This window comes from Cinclus cinclus, chromosome 4, assembly GCF_963662255.1.
Source record: "Cinclus cinclus chromosome 4, bCinCin1.1, whole genome shotgun sequence".
In the NCBI taxonomy this organism is placed as follows: Eukaryota; Metazoa; Chordata; class Aves; order Passeriformes; family Cinclidae; genus Cinclus; species Cinclus cinclus.
The window spans coordinates 36,943,475-36,963,055 of record NC_085049.1 but is presented as its reverse complement, the minus strand read 5'-3'; the positions used below and the strand labels follow the sequence as shown (position 1 = coordinate 36,963,055).

General features: G+C 35.8%; 1 protein-coding gene across 1 annotated transcript in view; it reads right to left on the bottom strand.

Annotated features, from left to right (window-relative positions):
- Nucleotides 1-650: 650 nt before the first annotated feature.
- The window catches only part of BMT2 (base methyltransferase of 25S rRNA 2 homolog), a 33,781-nt gene continuing 14,850 nt past the window's right edge, over nt 651-19,581 (bottom strand). The window contains exons 3-5 of the mRNA XM_062491100.1: nt 12,103-12,276; nt 8,632-8,746; nt 651-4,162 (exon numbers count right to left, since the gene is read on the bottom strand). Coding sequence (XP_062347084.1) covers nt 3,533-4,162; nt 8,632-8,746; nt 12,103-12,276 — 919 coding nt within the window. The 3' untranslated portion in view covers nt 651-3,532. The remainder of the gene's footprint in view (nt 4,163-8,631; nt 8,747-12,102; nt 12,277-19,581) is intronic.

Here is a 19,581-nt window from a genome sequence, read left to right as displayed (position 1 = left end):
TCAAGCAACTATGGAAGCTTCTGCATCAGTGTTTTACTTAGAGAGTAAAACAACCCAACTAAGCTTCTGTGCAAGTTTTTGAAACAAAAACTTTCTAAAAAGACACCTTGTTATTCTACAGATCGAAAACAACTGAGGGAAAGAAGGAAAAATCAGCAGAAAACCTGCTGTTGATTCATGGAGATGATTAAAAAGCCTTAGAATGATTACACTTGTAAAGCAAGTCAGGCAATCTTCCTGAAGCAGAAGGAGGCAGAAAGGATCTGCAGGAAGCAACACTGAGCACAGCTGTGAAATGCTATTTAGTCATCTTCACTCTCACTTAAAAGACCAGAATATGCCAGGTAGGCTGTGCAGTGCTATCGACACACTTCAATTCTACTGAAATCCAGTCTTCCTAGAACTTGTATCTGAGCAGGAGCCTTGAATTTTCAGTTCTTAGGATTTCTTTTCCCAGTGTCATCCTTCTTCCAACACCTCCAGTATTCAGAATCACAATGTAGAAAAATACAATAACGATATCAAAGGGGCAATTGGGCACTTGGTAAAAATATTTCAGTGAGACAGAGAAGAAATTAACAGGCAGAGATGGATGAGAGGAAGTGCATTAGCAAGTGGCCACATCCAAGTGGGCAGGCAAAGCAACATGGTAACAGTATCAAATGGAACTTAAAAACCCCTTCTGAAAAGAAAACACCGCAACTAACATGTAGAAGTGAAACTGAAGTACCAAATTTAACATCGTTATGGGTTATAAAATCAACTGAAGACAACTGTCTCCTTGGAAATCAAGAAAATAGCTTTGCATTGATTTCACTGGATTTTTCAGCATAAACAGATTATACAGAAAATAATACAATAGCTCTATCCCAAAGAATTTTTAAAAAACGTTTTCAGTTTTTCATATTTTTTTAATAAATGTGCTTTGTTCACAAAAGTAGTGACATAAAAGACAACAGAGATGCCAATACATGTTTTCTTCCTTTTCTTGTCCAGCACCTTAAGAATGAAAGGTGTCTTGCACAGTCATAATTTTCAAATATTTCATAACCTAGAAATAATATTCTTGCACCAAAGGCAAATATACAACAACTCCTGATATCACCACTTTATTATTAAGGGAGATGCAAGTATTTATGTAAATCACACTTTCCTCCTCCACCACAAGCTACTGTCCCTTGTGAAAAAAAACGATACGAACCAAACCAAAAAAGAAAAAAACCCCACAAAATAACCAATAAACCCACTTCGGGCATTTAGAATGATCAGCAAGAAAACCAAGCTGTTATGAATCTCAGGTCCCTAAACCACAGTGTTGTTATCAACCTCCCAAAAAGGATTAAACTTTAAATCTTAATATTTAAGCTATTTTGGAGGATAAATCCTGATCTGAATTGCATTTCTTTGTGCATGAATCACAAACCAATTTACAGAAATCAATGCCAACACGTTTGATGGTGTACTAGTTTTTAAATCGAGTATCAGTTAAAACATTAGGTATACTTGGAAGAATGCACATATTAACATCCTATAAACAACTGATTTTACAGCAGCAATATTTTAACATGAGCACTGCTGGGAGCAGCGGTTAATTGGGAAGAAAGGCTTTAAATTACAATACTGACTTAAAGCCAATTTTGAAGCCATTGTGTATTTCATTAGAGAAGTATTCTCTGTAACAAAAATTAGCAAGTGAACCATGACTCTTTTATGTCTAACCTTAATTATTTTTTTCTTTTCCCACATCAGAATATAACTGTTTGTTTTGGATAACCCTATCATTCAGATTGAATAACAAATTTGAATTAGGTATTTGGGAATGCTTAAAATTCAAGAGACACCCAAAAAAAAAAGCTTATGGTAAAGAATACAGCACCACAGTCCAGATCACATTTGAGTGTAAGCTCAATGCGATGTAACCAATTCAATTACTCTATGTAGGAAATATTATAAAAGAAAAACAGGCAGGTCAAATTGTCACACATTCAGTGCAAAACTTCAGTGGAAGCAGTTAAGTTTAATTTTTGTAGCAACCACTGTAAAATTCATGCTACAACTTCAATTTGTCTAACAACTTTCATATTGTAAATGCAACATAGCGATTTAATATGGTGTAAGATATTTCATCACAATCACCTGTGAAACTGCATTAGTATTTTTTTACCAATTTTCAGAAGTCAGAAATAAATCATGATCTGGCACCTAGTTCAAATAATTTACTACTAGGGACTTACATATAGATTTAAGAGCCTAATATCCAAATCTGAAAATCCTGGCCATTATTTTTAAATGGAGGAAAATCTAAGGTAAGCTAATAATGAATCCTCTTTTATAAACCACTGAACAGAATTTTTTTCTGCAAAAACTCTAAAATTCATTGCACAAGTTAAAAACTTAATACATATTTCATCTCCTTACAGTGCTGACCAGTTTTCAGTCAGCTATGGAATTTTTATTTAACTGAACTGAAGATTTTTGGGTCCTAATAAACAAACAAAAAGCATGTGTTAACTTCACTTGTGTGGTCTGAATTACATAGCTTTATGCAAATATGTGAAAAACTTGTACATTTATGTTCCTTCTTACAAAATCAGTTTGTAGTCACTGGCTAACTTAGAAGTTCTACAAATAAGGACAATTCAAGAAAAAGTTGTTTCTTTTAAAAAATGCATAAATAATTTACTTTAAAACATGACAAAACCCACCCTTGTCGCCCCAAAAAAACACATTTGGAAGAGAATACAGAACACCATAGTTGGGGAAATACTGATGTATGTTAGTGCTTGTATACTCATAGAACTGCAAAACATATTCCAGCTTTGAAGTGAAACATAATTGTCTAAACGTACCATACTCCTCTGGGGAAAAGCCTCTTCAGAAATTGCTAGTTATGCAATGGAATTACACCGTATGTACAACTATGGATGAATATATTCCAGTGTTTTGGTGTTACATCAAGAGGGCTGCAATAAACATAAAATCAAATGTGCAAGTATTATAGGTTCTCCAGCCCAGGCTTAACCAGAGTGAAACAAATTTTGGAAGAAAAAAGTTTTGTTCCATAATTAAGAAGGGACATTTGCAACCAAGTGTCTTAACCTATCTGCACATTTAATTAAAGTGCAAATTATTTCCTCCTACATATAACTTCCAGAAGCCCGCCAATTCCAGTGCCTTAAGCTCAACCACATTGAGTTAAAATACTGAAACAACATTTAACAAATTAAATAGAATTCACACTTCACAGCACTAAAGAAAAGAATGTACCTTTCTGGAAAAAAAAAAAAAGCAATACAAATCTAAAGAAAGTAACAGCAATTTATGCTATGACATGAGTCATTTGCATAAAACTTGTATTTTTTTCACTTTCATACAAGAATAAATTTTAAAATTCAAAAGTAGAAAAAAATAGCAAACTCTGTAAACCTTTGCATTTTCTTTATGCAAACCATTTTTCTGTGTTGAGCCCATGTTAGTATAGCAAAATTAGTTAAGCAAGAGGTTTCACTGAAAGGGCATTTCAACGACTACATTAACTTAGAAGCAATATAGGATCTTCTAGCTCATAGAAAGGAATAGAACTAGACTGGCTTTCTCCAGAGTCTGAGTCATAGGGAGCATCAGGTAGCTCCATAAAACCATAAGCTAGCTGTTCATCTTCTGTGTCTGACCGAACATAGCAGGCAGTGTTGGAATACTCCTCATCCTCTATACTGTTGAAATCCTGTGGGATATACAACATTCCTGGGTAGTTCCTGCTAACTAAGTCACTTGTTGTTTGCAGGGACGTTTTCCTAAATGCCATCAGGTGCATGTGAGAAAACTTGGAATACTTGAAGCGTTTAAAACCCAAGGACTCTATGGCAATTTTCCAGCTTTTCATCATCATAGCCCGGCGATTCTGATGAGATGAATCAGGAGTTATTACAAGCAATAAGCCATTTAATACGAGAAGTTCATGTGCCTTCTTGCAGCATATCCATCGTTGATAGGGTGATGGAAAGTAAGAAAGAAGGAGTGAGAAAACGACAACATGGAACAGTTCTCCAGGTAGAGAATCAATGGGATTTTTCAGTTGCTTAAGAAAGGCATCTATAGCATCTTGTGCCAGTTGAAGAGGTTGCTGAATTTGAAGATTTAGGAAGTCACATTTGTACACGCTCTGATGGAGTGACAAAAACAGAAAACCAAACATCAAGGTTAGTTTAAAGGGCAAATACAACCAAAATCCACAGAAAAATCAATTACTCCCTTTTTTTGTCAAGCCTACAGAACATTCCTCTTGCTATTAAATCATTCTAAAAGAAAAATTTAACATATATGCAAAATTTTAGATGTGCAGTGTTTTACTAGAGATTTGATAGCTAAGAACTGTTAATTTAAGAAATACTTATCCCCAAAAGAAAAAAGTATTGAATCAACTATGTCACAAATTATTTACGAACTCAGAACATTGCAGGTACTGAAAGCCTTTTATAAACCTGAAATAAGTAATGGGAAACTAAATTTGATACCCCAGAATTTCTACCGGTTCTTTAAAGATAATCCAAAAAACTAATAGCTTGGTCACTTGGGAAAAAAAGAGTAATTTTTTTACTGGTAAAGACACAAGGAGTAACAAGGCAATATAGATTCTTAAGTTACAATACTGATTTTCAGCAGTAATGCAGATCCATGTTATAGCTTTGCTGTAGATGCAAAATGTAGTGGCACACATTTGGGCAGTTGTCAAAGTAAGCCAAGCACTACAAATCATCTGTTAATCATTTGTGCACTCAATCTGTCAAAGACTAGCAATGACACCACAATGCAACATACAGAATAATAAATTCTTAACATCCTTAATCACAAAGCATTCAAAAAGTAAATGCATGCACTTCAGTGAATTTTAAGTTTTGACACTTCATCAAAACCCTGGATTGACTTTTCATAAAACAATAAGTAGTAAGATATAATGTTGCAATCTGATAGCAACAAAAGTTGTTCCTAATGCCTAGACTATGTGCAGTGATTGACAGACACTAAACAGGTAAGCAAATAAGAAAGCAGACACAAAACATTCTGTGGAACACATCTGAAGGTGGAATTAAATCTGTTGCATTTTCATACCATGAAAACAGTTACAGTAGAAAAAGTGTGTTTTATGAAGCAGCATTCAGAAGAGATTACGAGAACACTTTTGTAAGGGTGTTCATAAAGGAACTAACATCCATAATTGTTTTCAAGTAGAAAAGAATGTTATTTCTGCTCATATAAAATCACCCTCTCTTCCAAGAGTAGCAGAAAATCACAAAAAGCAATCAGTGTTAAAGAAAAAACAGATTTATTTTTCGTTACCTTTAATCTTGGCCTTCAATATGCAAAGACCCAGAAAAAGATTTTCATTATGTGACTATAACCAAGAAATATTAATTGCAACTATTATACCTGTAGGGCTATATTCTGTTTCCCTGTAATACTGAGAACAGGAAATTACAGTAGCAATTTCATTATATCCTCTTGTAAGTTTTAAAAGAAAGCAGCAGTTTGAAAACTGATTGTTCAGAGTGGTGTGCTAATTTTACTTAGAACTTGAAAACTTGAAGAGTAAAAAGATTAGTGGTCACACAAATAAAGCTGAAAAAACTGATTTAGACTGCAAATATTTCTGAGTAGCAAAGAAACATAGATTAGTAACGCAGAAACAATATTAAAGACAATTTTAGAACTAAGGTATGTTTCAAGTGGAATCTGTGATCAGCTTTAGGACAAAAAATGCTGCTAAACTGGAATTTGCTACTAAACTTTTGATATATGAGTCTTGAACTAATGTTTAAGTCCTCAGAGACACTGAAACAGCAGTTACGTCTCAGTGCATCCACCAACATTTAAGAACACAATCCTACTTATGTGAATAATTTGCACAGATATTTCACAGCATACTCTGAGTTGGAAGGGACTCTCAAGTATCGAGATATATATTCTAACTTAACTCCAGTACCCTTCCAGCCTCTTTTTATTTTTGGTTTCTGACTATATGTACTCCAATACAACATCTGCTGCACACTCCATTCTCAGTTTCCATCCTCCTAGCTTCTAATAATGCACATTTCCCTCAGTATACTTTACATCAGGACACTGGGAGTGTAAGCTGGCTAACTAAAGAAAATACTAATCTTCTCTTGTAAGCAGTTTCCTTCCCTCTGAAAACCTGCCAATGGAAATAATTTCCATATTCCACAGTTTGCATTCTCTGTATGTGAAATAGAGATTCTAAAAATTTTGAAGACATTTACCCTTCAGTTACATAACTAATATTTCTATTTCTTGTATTTCCACAATTACATCCTTCTTATTCCTCCAAATAAATTGAAGTATTGCTCAACTACTTAGTCTATATCCAAAGCATGTCTAAATGAAGGTGTATAATCTTTTTTTTATTAAAGAAAGAACTATTTAACCCTCTAATCAACATTATTTAAGAAACCGGCTTTGTAAGAAACCTCCATGCTTCAATTTGTTTTAAAAGGTACTTTAGTATCTTTACCTAAGAAATCTGCTAAATGAGAAAATTTTACCAGTTTATTTTCAGCTTTTACCACAACTTACCAAGATAAATTTTTCAAGTCAGGAGATGACATTAACTACCATAATATAGCTCTGGCTGTTGTTCCAAAAACCTTAAATCAGCCCAGGCAACTGCTGGCCTAAAGATAAATTTATTCAGAAGGTCATGGTGCTGATTCAGCTCAAAGTAAAGTCATCTTCAGTACATCAGGGCTCATTAATTCTGTTTTGGAGGTAGGACTAAGCTTATTCTAGCAGATGTGTTTGACTGCTCCAACTGTACTCCCTGTCCCTCCAAGAAGACTTGCTAGCCAGGCTTCAAGGTGCCCTGAACAAGCCAAAGCTTCCAAGAGAATCAAAGACGTTGAGACAGGCCTCAGAGTAAGCATGTGTGTAACCACATGAACATAGATAGCACTCTGGGAAGCTCCTACCATGAAGCCATGGTACTAACCATGTCAGATAAGCAGAAATCAAATATCTGATTGTTCTCTTCTACTGGGAGAGATACTAAAGAACTGGCTAGTAGATAGAGATTGCATGTGCTCCTCCATTAAATCGACAGAAGTTACTTTTTCAGGACTTCTCCCAATAAAGGTTTTGGTCACTTTGTATTTAAACTGATTTTCATGAGAACAAATGTAACTTTCCTCTGAAAGCAAAATAACAGATTAGAAGATAGAAAAATATTAACTAGGCATACCCAAAAATTAATGTTTAGGTTCAACTCATGCCACGTTAGGTACCTAGGCTGCCATTATAGTCACTGGAGAATTAGTCAATACAGAACTCCATTTACCTCACCATCGAACAGCAGATATTTAACTATTTTTAATAGATACTTGCTGACTGTAATTTGAACTTAGTACCTTAGAGACACTGAGGATTTATAGATCATAGCTAGAAATTCATTTGCCATTTTAAATGCCACAGGCTGCCATTTCATGCGTCTTTTTTACCTCCTGTGTAATGCCCAACAGCCCTACACAGTCCTACAGCCTCCAAAGTGGTGGAAAGCAATCATGATGCCTGTGTTTCAAATTTGGCAAGACAAAATCTACTCAAAGTTTGTGTTTTAGATGGAACAAAAGTTGAATTGCTTTTGAAAGCAATTTATCAGACTCAAATTTTTAAAGAATATCTTTCAGTATCTCTCAGCATATATTCAAAAATACAAATGAGGTGTTAATGGACTAAACACGTAACAACAACAAGGCATTTAGCATGTAAATCACACTGCAGTAAATAACAACATTACTTTCCAGTTAAATGTATTATTTCACCTGTACACTTCTTTTCACCTCTCTGCTTCAAAAGAAGGTTACCTTAGGCCACAGATTTTAATAGAGACTGATTTTTAATTGTAAGTAGTCAAGGTGAGCATAGTCAAAGGCTTTTCTGTTTTCTGTCAGAAATGTATTTCTGTGTCTTTTGAAACAATTTATTCCACCGTATTATTTTGTGTGGTTGATAAATGCAATTACTGCTGACAGATGTTGGGTCAAGTGCAAAAGACAAAAAATGTATGATTACATCAGAATTAAGGCATTTAAGAACCTTACTGCCTGGAGAAAATGAAGCAGTTTACCCCAAATACGTGGATAAATTTGTCCTCTGGACTTTGAAAGCTCAATTATAAACAGAAATGCTCCCTTATAGTGCACTCTGATTACTAAACCTTCCCAGAAAAAAACTTGCCAAATATTGATCATTTCCTTCTGTCAGTGAATACAGCTTCTGAGAGGTTCTTGCCTAAGCATAAGCCTACTTCATCATTCTTTATGCCTTTTAAGATGCAAGGACTCATCTGAAATACCATTAAAAGATGGCTACCAGAATTTTCCAATTACAAGATTAATAATGCTATTATAAAAGCATGGCTCTGGGAAAAAGATTGTATTTTTAAAAGAAAACATAACTAGGACTTTAGAGCCTGTTCATGGGAAAGGATGCTGTGTTTAGTTCCTACTAAAACAGATATTTAGAAAGCATGTAAGTATTAAACATACTTTTTTTACAGTAATTGTGAGGCATTCCACAAATCTGAGGATCAAGTTTGTACAAAACACAGCAAACATTACATACCTCAACAGCTGGAACAATGTCTATGCCAACTGTCAGAAATTCTTCAAACTTCAGAAATGGATTAAAGCAGCTACCAACATCAAGTAATCTGATCTTTCCCAAGGAGTGAAGGAACCTAAGAAGCAGCAAGGATTAAGTGTTATCAAATGTAACTTTAAAAGCTGTATTTTGAGTCACAATTTCAGGTAACTTAAACAAAGAACACCACAGTAGTGACTAATAGAAGTGAATGCTTTACTTCAATTGAGATACCTAAAAAAACAAGTTCCATCAATAAAAGCAGATGGTCCTCAAGCAGAGTTTTGTTCAGAGCAGCTGTAATACTATTAACTTGTGCATTTGTAAGTAAAAAAAATGGCAAATTGTGTGTCCACTAGACAGGCTTTCTCATATTATTTTGTGTTTCTCACTTAAGTCTTTGTAGTATTTTGAAGTCCCACTAGAGACCAGAGTTAAAATTTCATTAATTGAAAAGGGAAACAGAACAACTACATAAATTGCATCATTTATAGGGCTGCAATCTAAAAACATTCCATAATGATTTGTAACATCTTAGACTATCCAAAATCCATTAACAGAGGCAAACAAAGTCACAGCTTTCACAGGGACTTTACAGAGATGAGAATGCTAATAACCTTTCAGAAAGAAAATATTTTTCAAGTTTCTGTAGCCAAATCCAACTGGCCTCTCCAAAATATAACTTGCCATGTTTCTGGGAAAGGCTCAGCCCTGGAGAGACAGGTAACTGTAAAAACTTTCAGGAACAGAGGTGCAGGGCCAGTGGAGTAAAACAAAGCCATGGCTGTACACATAACAAAGCAACAAGGAAAAAAAAAGCCTCTAAGCAACAGTAAGAGATCAGGGATCTCTGGGCTCCTCCTAGACTCCCAGTAACCTAACAGAGAGAGGATGTTGGAAAAGCAAGAGAAAATGTCTTGTTACATTCGGCAAAACACTAACAGCAAGTCTAAGCATTTTGCTTCTACATGGAACAGAAGATATCCAGGGCACACTTCTCTCAAAATACCACCATGACCAAGGCAAACAGTGCAACAATTAGCTTTAAGTTAAAGCTGCAAACATAACCAAGCCACCCTGTAAGTCAATCAGTACTGAGATTTCAGAATGAAGATGAAAGCAACAATGTTTCCAGACTTGAAACAGGAATTTGGATAATATGTAGGCAGATCCTAGTAGCCATAAATTACAAAAATGGTCAGAAGTCAAGTAGTGTCTTTTCTCACATAAAGGTAGTCTGAGGTTTCTCAGACCAGCATTGCTAGATCTTGTCTAGCAAATGGAGACGCTAATGGCAGACCCTTCCTCATTCAAACCCAAAAATGTATGCCTGTATGTATTCTATGCATATTCATTGCATTCTACGTGAGAGTCCAATGTAGTAGCAACAAATTAATGGACACATGGGACTACAGGAAGCATAACAGGAGGAAACAAGATGTTGCATTGCAGAGAAAATTTCCCATAAAAAAGAGAGAGCCTCTAGAGAGCTAAACATGTTCCCTTTAAAGTGTTCAATGAAATACTTGTACAGATTAAAATTAAACAGCAAATCCCAGAAGCCTCTGATTTCCAGGATAGCCACTTCACCTATGATGCATTCTGTCTGACTATTTACAAAAGCTACCTTATTTATATATATTTATATATTACTTCAGAGAGGATTATATATGCGATGAACAGAATTATTGTCTTTACACCTACCAGAGTAAATCAAAGAATCACAAGCTTAGTCATACCAATAGACAAAACCACAGCTCTTACTTGCAGTGTTACATGACCAGAATGGAGTGACAGTCTAAACACTGCGCATAGGTTCCCCCATATCCCTTGTACCAAGTTTGAGATTTCACTACTGGATCAGCATAGACATGACAAAGCCTTTCAGGAAAGATCTCTGCTTTGTGTAATATGCAATCCATTTTCTTTCTGATAAACTCTGTAATTTCTTCTGTAAGGTGTCAAGAAAAAAAAAAAGAATTTTGATTTCTCTGGGCAGTAACTCAGACAGTTATGCCTTGTTTAAGGTCTCTATGGCTACTAAGAACTTGCTGTAATTAGTAGCTTACTCATGTAAATATAATAAAACTTGCCTCTGCAGGTATGTCTTAAGGGGTGTGTATATTTTTAAAGTTTTGAGAATGAAAACAAAAATTATCAGCACTCACTATATTAACAAATACTTATAAAATATTTTTATAAAAAATTCTCTATTAGCTCCTTTCTGTATACATTAGAACAAAAACAAAGGCTACAAACAACTGGTAGCAAGAGGGCAGGTGAAGTTAGCTCTGCAATAGCCTCTATTAACAGCAGAAAGTATGAAGACAGATCAAAGAGGGAGCAAAGAGATGCAAAGCGAGAACCAATGCTTTATCCTGACACTGCCTCCCACTAGTAGACAGCTTTAAAGTGTATATGATCATCAGACCTATTGATTTAAACAAACATGAGAGACACGAAAGACACCAGGCTCCTAAGGACAGACACACCTATTAGAAACATTAGTAACACATCATTCTTTCCCTAAATGATACTACACCTAGCTTCAACTAAGTGCTGATCACAGCACACATGCTACAATAAAGGCAAAAAACCTCCTTACACAACAGAAAAAACACAACTGCAGAAAGTTCTAAGAACTAATCTATAGAGAATGTGAAGCAAATAGTAAGTGTAACTTTTATAGATTCCATGGTTATACATTCATTATTTCATTGTACTTGCAAAATATTAATATTTTTCCATCACACATGGAAGAGTCCCAAACATGACCCATGTTATTTAGGAAAAAAAAATGGAGGGCAGGACTTCAGAAAGAATAAAGTTAATCTTGGATGCCAAAAATAAAATTCTTGCTTGAGTGAAGGTCACAAACAAAATTAAAACTGTTGTTTGGAAAATACCTCAAGGATACTACAAGTTCTGCAGAGCCAGCCATCAGAAAACTACCACATTAAAAGTTAAAGGCTGTAATTCCAAATTGCTTTTGAAGTGTGTAATTGGAATCAAGAGTTTCTCTGCAATTTTTTATGAAGAGAAAGTTTTAAGTACTCTGATATTTACATTTGGCACTTGGTACTTACATAAGCAATTGACTTTTCAACAGTGTTGAACAGCCATTAGGTTCTAAGTTAATTAACATCTCCCTTATTTCACCTCAAGGTTTAATATAAATTGCATTGCACACTGATGACATACTAAAGGTGAAATTGCTCTAGCACTAAAATGAAGATGACTAAGTTGTCATTTTCAAGCAATTTTTTATGGCATTCACCAAAATATACTACAACATAAACAGCTCTTGAAGTGTATATATTGACATGAAAATTCCCTTTCTTAACTATTAAAAATACATCAGACTGATGTAACATGTTATGGGGAAAAAAAATGCCAGGGTAGATTTTAACACTCAGAAAAGGGGGAAAAAAAGTCAAAACAAGTAAAACTTACTCCTCTGTCATAACTTCATGATTTGTCAAGCCAAAGTTTGGCAAAGGATCTTCAATCTTGGGAGTCTGAGGAACATTTAAAGCTGGAGTGGTCTTAGAAGCAAGAAGTGCTCTTTTTTCATCTTTCTCAAGTGCTTTTCTTTTTCCACCATTCTGAAAATATTCTCGGCATACACTGAAAAGACAAAAAGAAAAATTCCTCAGGAAAACCGAATGCTCTTGTTAATGACTACTGTAGCTAAGATACATACTAGAAGGTTAAGATTCACAAGTGCTGTCAGCTGTTAAACAAATCTGGGTTTTATTTCAACTTTGGTAAATCAGCTTTAAAAAAGATGTGATACACCCAACAAAATTGAGTGGTGGGTTGTTGAGGTTTTTTTCCCCTGAATTATGCCATAAGTCACAGCTGAGTAAACAGATTCAAAATATTTTTATCTGGATACACTTTTTGAGTAAGACAGCAGAAGTCTTGTCAGAACATCACCAGAAGGTAAACTTCAGCTCAGTTCTCCATTGTAGTGCTAAGAGTTATCAACTATCTCCTGGTCAACACAGGGTTTTGAAAATGTGTGTCTTGCTGCTACATAAACTGGGGGAAAAGAAACCTAATCCAGATTTATGTGCAAACTTACATCCAGCAGTTTTTAATTTTAACCGAGTTTGCCTGGGCATTTTTTGTTTTAAGTAACGGATAGTAGCTGTATTATTGCGGAAGACTTACTTTAGCTCAGTTTTTCCCCATATTTACTAATTTTTCTTATAAGAACTAGAACAAAATAATCTAATCACACTTGAACAGAAATATTAGCCAGTTTAAAGAAATTGATATTACAACAGAAGTTAAAGAGTGCTTGCATTCTTCAATCAGTAGTCAGCATTAGTGTATAAGAAGAAAGCACTGTTTGAGAATAACTGAATATAATCCACAAAATATTATTAGAAGAGGAAAAAAAAAGATTGCTGTGAAATTAAAAATCCAGACTCATCCTGCATAATTCATTTTTTTAAAATTAAATTTGCCATCCAAGTATTTGCATGGAAATTTTAACAGAAATAATACTTCTTTGAATAATGTTTTCTGAACAAATCATTTTTATGATGCTTTCTAGAAATTCACTTAATTTTCTTCTAACAAAACTGCAGAAGTTTGAATGAAACATTCCACAAAACATAAATTCATGTTCAGTTTAATAATATCTTATACAAAGCAGGAACAAGATAATGACACAACACATCACAGATTTAAGGATGGACGTGTTGGTATAACAGTGCATTTAAATCACAAAAAGTGACAAGGACTTGGAATACACAGGGCTTTTCTAAGGTTTGGTGATATTTTAGGCATCAAATATACCCAGTCTCTTCATCATATAAGAGGTGAAGGACAACAAAAAAAATGCCACTGGAGTGGCATTGAGTTTCTTAGGTAGAAACATATACAAGCAGGTACAAATAGAAGTAACTTTACCCCAAGATAGGTAGGAGGAAGAAGCACCTTGAGTCAGAAAAGTGTAATCACAGAATGGGTCAGGTTAGAAGAGACCCCAGAGGGTCATCTGATCCAAGCTTCCTGCTCAAGTAGGGTCATCCCAGAGCACATGGCACAGGATTGCATCCAGAGGGTTCTGGAATATTTTCAGCAAGGAAGATTCTACCTCTCTGTGCAATCTGTTCCAGTGCTCAGTCACCTGCACAGTAAAGAAGTTCTTCCTCATTTTCAGGTAGAACTTCCTGTGCATCAGTTTCTGCCTGTTGCCTTTTGTCCCATTGGCTGGTATGAACCAAGCAGAGCCTGGATCCATCCTCCTGAGACCCAGTCTTCACATACTGATAGACATTGATGAGGTCCCCTCTCAATTGTCTCTTTTGAGACTGACCAGGCCCAGCTCCCTCAGCCTCTCCTTATAAGACAGATGCTCCAGTCTAGGCTGCAACACTACTGACTACAGAAATACAGACTTAAAAATTATAGCAACGTCATTCATTCTCTAATCTATTCTCCATACTGCACGTATGGAAAGACAACAATTCTAAAATTAAGTAAGTACAAGAAGCCAGCCACTTAACTTAGCAGGAAAGAGATTAAAAAAAAACTTAATAAACAAATGAAGAACCCCAGAAAAAAACCACTTGCATTACTGCTAGTATGCTAATTAAAGTGTATTTTACACGTTATTATTTATTTATAAGAATAAATGTGATCAATTACAACTATGTGATTAATTTAGAACTATTTTGCTCTGTGTATCAATTAGTCAAAGAAGTGAAACTTGGAAAGAAAAATCTTTTTTGTCCATTTATCAGCTACTGCACCATTTTGTAAGCACCTTGCAGTCTCTTCATTCTTATTCTTTTTTCCTCACTACATCTTTTAAAACATCCAGAATCAAGGGCAGTTTAAGTACTGTTGCACTGACATGTAAGACATGAGAGAATTCTCAGCCTTGGAAGAATGTGTTCTTTCCTTAACTATTCATGTTATCAACCTTTTCATTCTCTAGATGCTGGTATGCTACACAGCATAACACTTAATGAGCACAGGAGAACCATTTGTAAAGTGCAAATTCCTTTGGTCACTGAGAACCCATTTCTTCCTCATTCTTGGTTTTGATGCAAATGAGTGTTTTTTCCATCCTACCACTGTCATGTCAACTGAGTTCTCATAATTCTATATTCTTCATAACAGACCTTCCTCATTTGCACATAAGACACTATCAAAGTCAACCACAAAGAGAAGCTTTCTCCTACTTCTGCATTTCCCCTCGTGGACAACTGGCCAGTGCCACAGGAAGGTCCAAGAGTTGACAGAATTCTACACATTCAGATCCCAAGCTCTGCATACTGGTGCAATACCACAAGGCATCAAAAAACCCCAACCAAATCTATCCAATCCAAACAAAAAAACCTCAGATCACACTACACTTCATAGCTACTGAGGGTTATCTTCCCTTTATGTTTTTCTGATGTCACTGTCGTTCTGACATGATTACTGTGTTGCCCTTTCGGCTGCCAAGCTCTCAGAAGAGTTTTCTTTGTACACTCCCTGTAGAAGTGACCTCCACACCTCCTGTGGGGTAACAGTGAGCACATGGGCATTCACTGCACTGGTAGGTAGCAGAGGTAATGCTCTGTAAACTCTGTAGTTTACCTCATGGTAACTTGCTCATGTAGCCAGATGTTTAACTTCACAGCCATTAAAAGGCATCACTGACCACTCTGGTTTTGAGTAAGTAGTTATATAAGACTCTACATTTAAAAACTGTCTCAAGTAAGGAACAGAGCATCTCAACTATCTACAAAGCAAAAACTAAGGAATCTATTTTATAATTCTAAAAACTGACATGGCTCCATTTTTAACTGACAATTAAGCATTCAGCCTCTGGTGACACAATATTAGTGCTCTACACTTAACATACTTTCTTGTGAAGAATTCTGCAATGCAAATGCTATCTGAGCTGATGCTACAGTTCACACAAACTGTGAAATAAATATTTCAGGTCTAAACTGTTTCGGTTTCCTAGATGCGAGACGGGTTAGGTTTCTGGGTGAAATATGCAGTTCATGTCTTAGCTTTAAAAAATAAATTAAAAAACCCCCAAATATTTGTATTTCCTCAGTGAAACTTATTTTCCATATTTCAAATCTCAAATGGTAAATAACCTGTTCCACTTGACTCCACAGCTCTGTCGGCCACTTGGGTAGAACACATAAAGGAAGTCTCAGAAAAAGCCAATATGGATACATATGATTTTCTTAATACTCTTCAGCAATAAAAGAGAAGCTTTGTTTTCAAAAAGAAAGACTAAATGCATGAGTTTAAACAGAATATAAAATGAAAAAAAAAATGAGGGGGATATTGCCAAAAAACCCTATATGAAATTAAAAAACCATAACAGAATTGTTAATTAATTCTTCTGCTCAAGCAATAATGAACAATTAAATTAAAGCTGGTGTGGTCAATTTTTATCATGGCAAAAAGCAGTTTCTGATAGGTGTAATCAACGCCTGAGGCTTTCAAGCACCCAGTTTTATTGACTGACTCTCTCCTTCTGCTTTATAATGAGGAATAGGTGAGCTTGACTCATGTTCCTTAGAATATTTACTAACCAAAACCTAATACTGAAGATGGCTTTCAGTGAGAGTACAGAGAAATAGCAAACTTCCCTCCAGAGCTGAAGAAATGTCTGGACTTCTCATCATGATTTCTACTGCAAAATATATCTCCTCTCCTTCCACACACTGAGGAACAAGTTTATAAATGTTCACTCTCAGAGCTGCTAGCCTGAAAAAAAAAATGTAATTGCAAATGCTTCTACAGGTTTAACCCATCTACCTCCCAACCTCCAAAGTGATGGGAGGGTGAAGTCTCAATTGCCCCTGTACATATTAATCATACTCAGAAGAGCAGACAAGTTTCTCTGAGACAAAAATATTTCATGATTGTCATGTGCACCCAGCTTCAAGTTAAGGAAACAGTGTTCAGCGTAAGTGAAAGCACCAGGTTTCCCAATGTAAAGTATCATATTTTTTATCAATATAATTATATATTTTAAATTTCAAGAGGAGAAACTTGTATATAATACATTTTTCCACTTTCATATTTGGTCTCAATTCTAGGGGTTTGAGATATTTTCCCTTTGAGAAACATATCTAGGTTTGTAATCATGCATTTCTCTTGGGCTGTGGCCACCCCAAGCCAGTTTCTGGAGGTAATATCTTTTATTCCCAGAGGATTCAAAGAACTTGAAAATAGTCAGCAGTTATCATACGATCAGTCCTTTAATTAGCTCTAGTGTTCAACAAACAAAAGATGCTCTTGTCAGAACAAAGTAGTCGTAGAATCATAGAATATCCTGAGTTGGAAAGGGAACCATCAGGGTCACTGAAGTCCAACTCCTGGGCCTGCCAAAAACAGCCCCAAGAGTCACACCATGTGCATAAAAGTATTATTCAAACACTTCTTGAACCCTGTCAGGCTTAGTGCTCTGACCACCTCCCTGAGGAGTCTCTTCTAGTGCCCAACCATACTCTCGGTGGAGAATCTTTTCATAATATACAACCTAAACCTCCCCTGACACAACTTCAGGCTATTCCCTTAGGTCCTGTCACTGGTCATCACAGAGATCAGTGTCTGCCCTTCCTCTTCCCCTAACAAGGAAGCTGTAACTGCAATGACACCTCCCCTCAGTCTCCTCAAAGCTCTTCACTATCTTGGCTGCCCTCCTTTGGATGCTCTCTCACAGCTTTGCATCTTTCTTTTATTATGGCAGCCAAAGGTGCCCCAGCACTCGAGATGAGGCTGGCCCAGTGCAGAGCAGAGCAGGACAATCCCCCTCCTTGCCTGGCTGGTGATGCTGTGTCTGATGCACCTCAGGACAGGATTTGCCCTCCAGGCTGCCAGGGCACTGCTCACTCACATTCAACTTGTCATTGACCAGTGTCTCCAGGTCCCTTTCCCAGGCACTACTTTCTAGTATCTCATTCCCCAGTCCATCCATATATATGCAGAGTTGCCCCATCCCAAGTGTAGAATCTAGCATTTGTCTTTGTTAGAATTTGTACAGTTGGTGATTGCCCAGCCCTCTAATTTGTTGAGGTTTCTCTGGAGAGCCTGTCTGCCTTCAAGGGAGTTAACAGCTCCTCACAATTTGGTATCACCAGCAAACAACATGTTTAACAGCAAAAAATTAAGACTGTCATATAAATGTGAACATTGTCTTCTCCCATTTTAAATGGTTCCCTTCCTGCTGCTTCTGCCACCTTCCTTAGTTCCATTCTCCTTGTAGTGAATTGCTCAATTAAAAAAATCACCAAAAAAATCCCCCTGCAAAATGGTGTTGAAGGGACTTGAAAACACTTATTCATTCAATCTTCCAGTTCTAGCAGAGATCTGCTATTCTCAAAGACTCTCTTATAGATTACTTAGCCTTCTCTTCTTTTGACTAGACAGCTCCAGTTTCTAGAAAAGAACACCAAAGCTTTTGTGGAAAAAAATAAGGTTTTTGATAAATTATCCTTCTTGGACTTGAGCTGCAATTTGTTATTTTTTAAACGCAGTGGCCAAGGTGACATTTTGGCTAAGAGCAATGCTAAATAATGTCAGAGTAGTATTTTACATATCTTGTGTACAATCTCATTAACACACTCAAGTATATTTGCCTCTAATGCAAAAGCATCCCATGATCACTTCATAGTCAGTTTATAGCCTGCTTCAGAATCCAAATAGTTTTTTGAAAGACTGAAACAATAGATTATTCCCTGGGCTTTACTTGGACAGCTGATATTTAACACAGTAGATAATGTTTAGTATAGTTTATCACTGTATTAATTTTATTTCTGCTCTCAGAGTGACAGTTCCTCTCTCTTTGGTCTCATTTCCAAATTTAATAAATGCATTTTACTCTAGCAGGCTTCTAATAAAAGCATTGATTAGTTATGGAAACAAACTTTGACAAATCCTTCCCAGTAAATCACATTTTTAAGATAAGCTTCTCAGAGAATAGTTATTCTCTGCAAATGTTTCCAAACAGTTCTGTACTCATCTGTCATTAATTTCATCAGAACTGTATTTCTTTGCCCATGAAACAGTCAAAAGACTAGGTCTAGATAGTGTTTTGTCATGATAATTAGAAGAACAGATTTTATTTTTTGCTCTTTTAAAAAACAGTCAAGTCAATACAAGTCAACACTGAGACAAAAGCTACAGAAGGAAACAAACCTGCTGGTCTGGCTTATTCTGTTCTAACTAGAACCAGAACAGGCTGGCATTCATTGTCCATTGAAAGGTTCACCAGCCTATCTATGCCAGCAAAAATTAAAGAGTTACAATAATTATTCAGGGTAAACACCATCTTAACCTGTTTTGTTTAAGTTTTCTGTTGTAATAGAAACACAATTACTATTTAAAGTAGTGCAAATTTGCAAATACCACTTGCTACTCCCATTCAATTTTCTAAATATATATATATATATATATACACACACACAGAAAGGAAGGAAGAAACAGTTGAGTGCTGTCCAAGCTTTTTACACCACCACTCGGGGGATCATAAGCCTGGATCTGAAAGAAGATAGTTTTAATCCCCCTTCCCTCTCCCCACCTAACAGTTCTGTAATGTTTCCCTGAAACAGTAAACAAAATTGGCCCTATACAACTCAGCATACAGCAACCAGCACAGTCTATCATGTACTGCTTTCCAAATTTTACAGTTTCTAGAGTCTGGATACATGCTCTTTAAATCAACACTAGTGAAGAAGTAAAACAGTAAGTTTTGTGTCATCTGATTTAAGAATTATTGTCAGAATTTTTCCAGTGTCTTCATTTAAATAGCTAGAAAGACTTTAGAAAGAAAAACAAAATTGTTATTCTTGATCCTGAGAAGTACACATAGCTTCTCTAGTGGTTATTCTACACTATCTGATTTTTTTTATCAGGTCCTAGGAGAATACAAGGAAAATGAAGGAAAGGAAAAAAAAC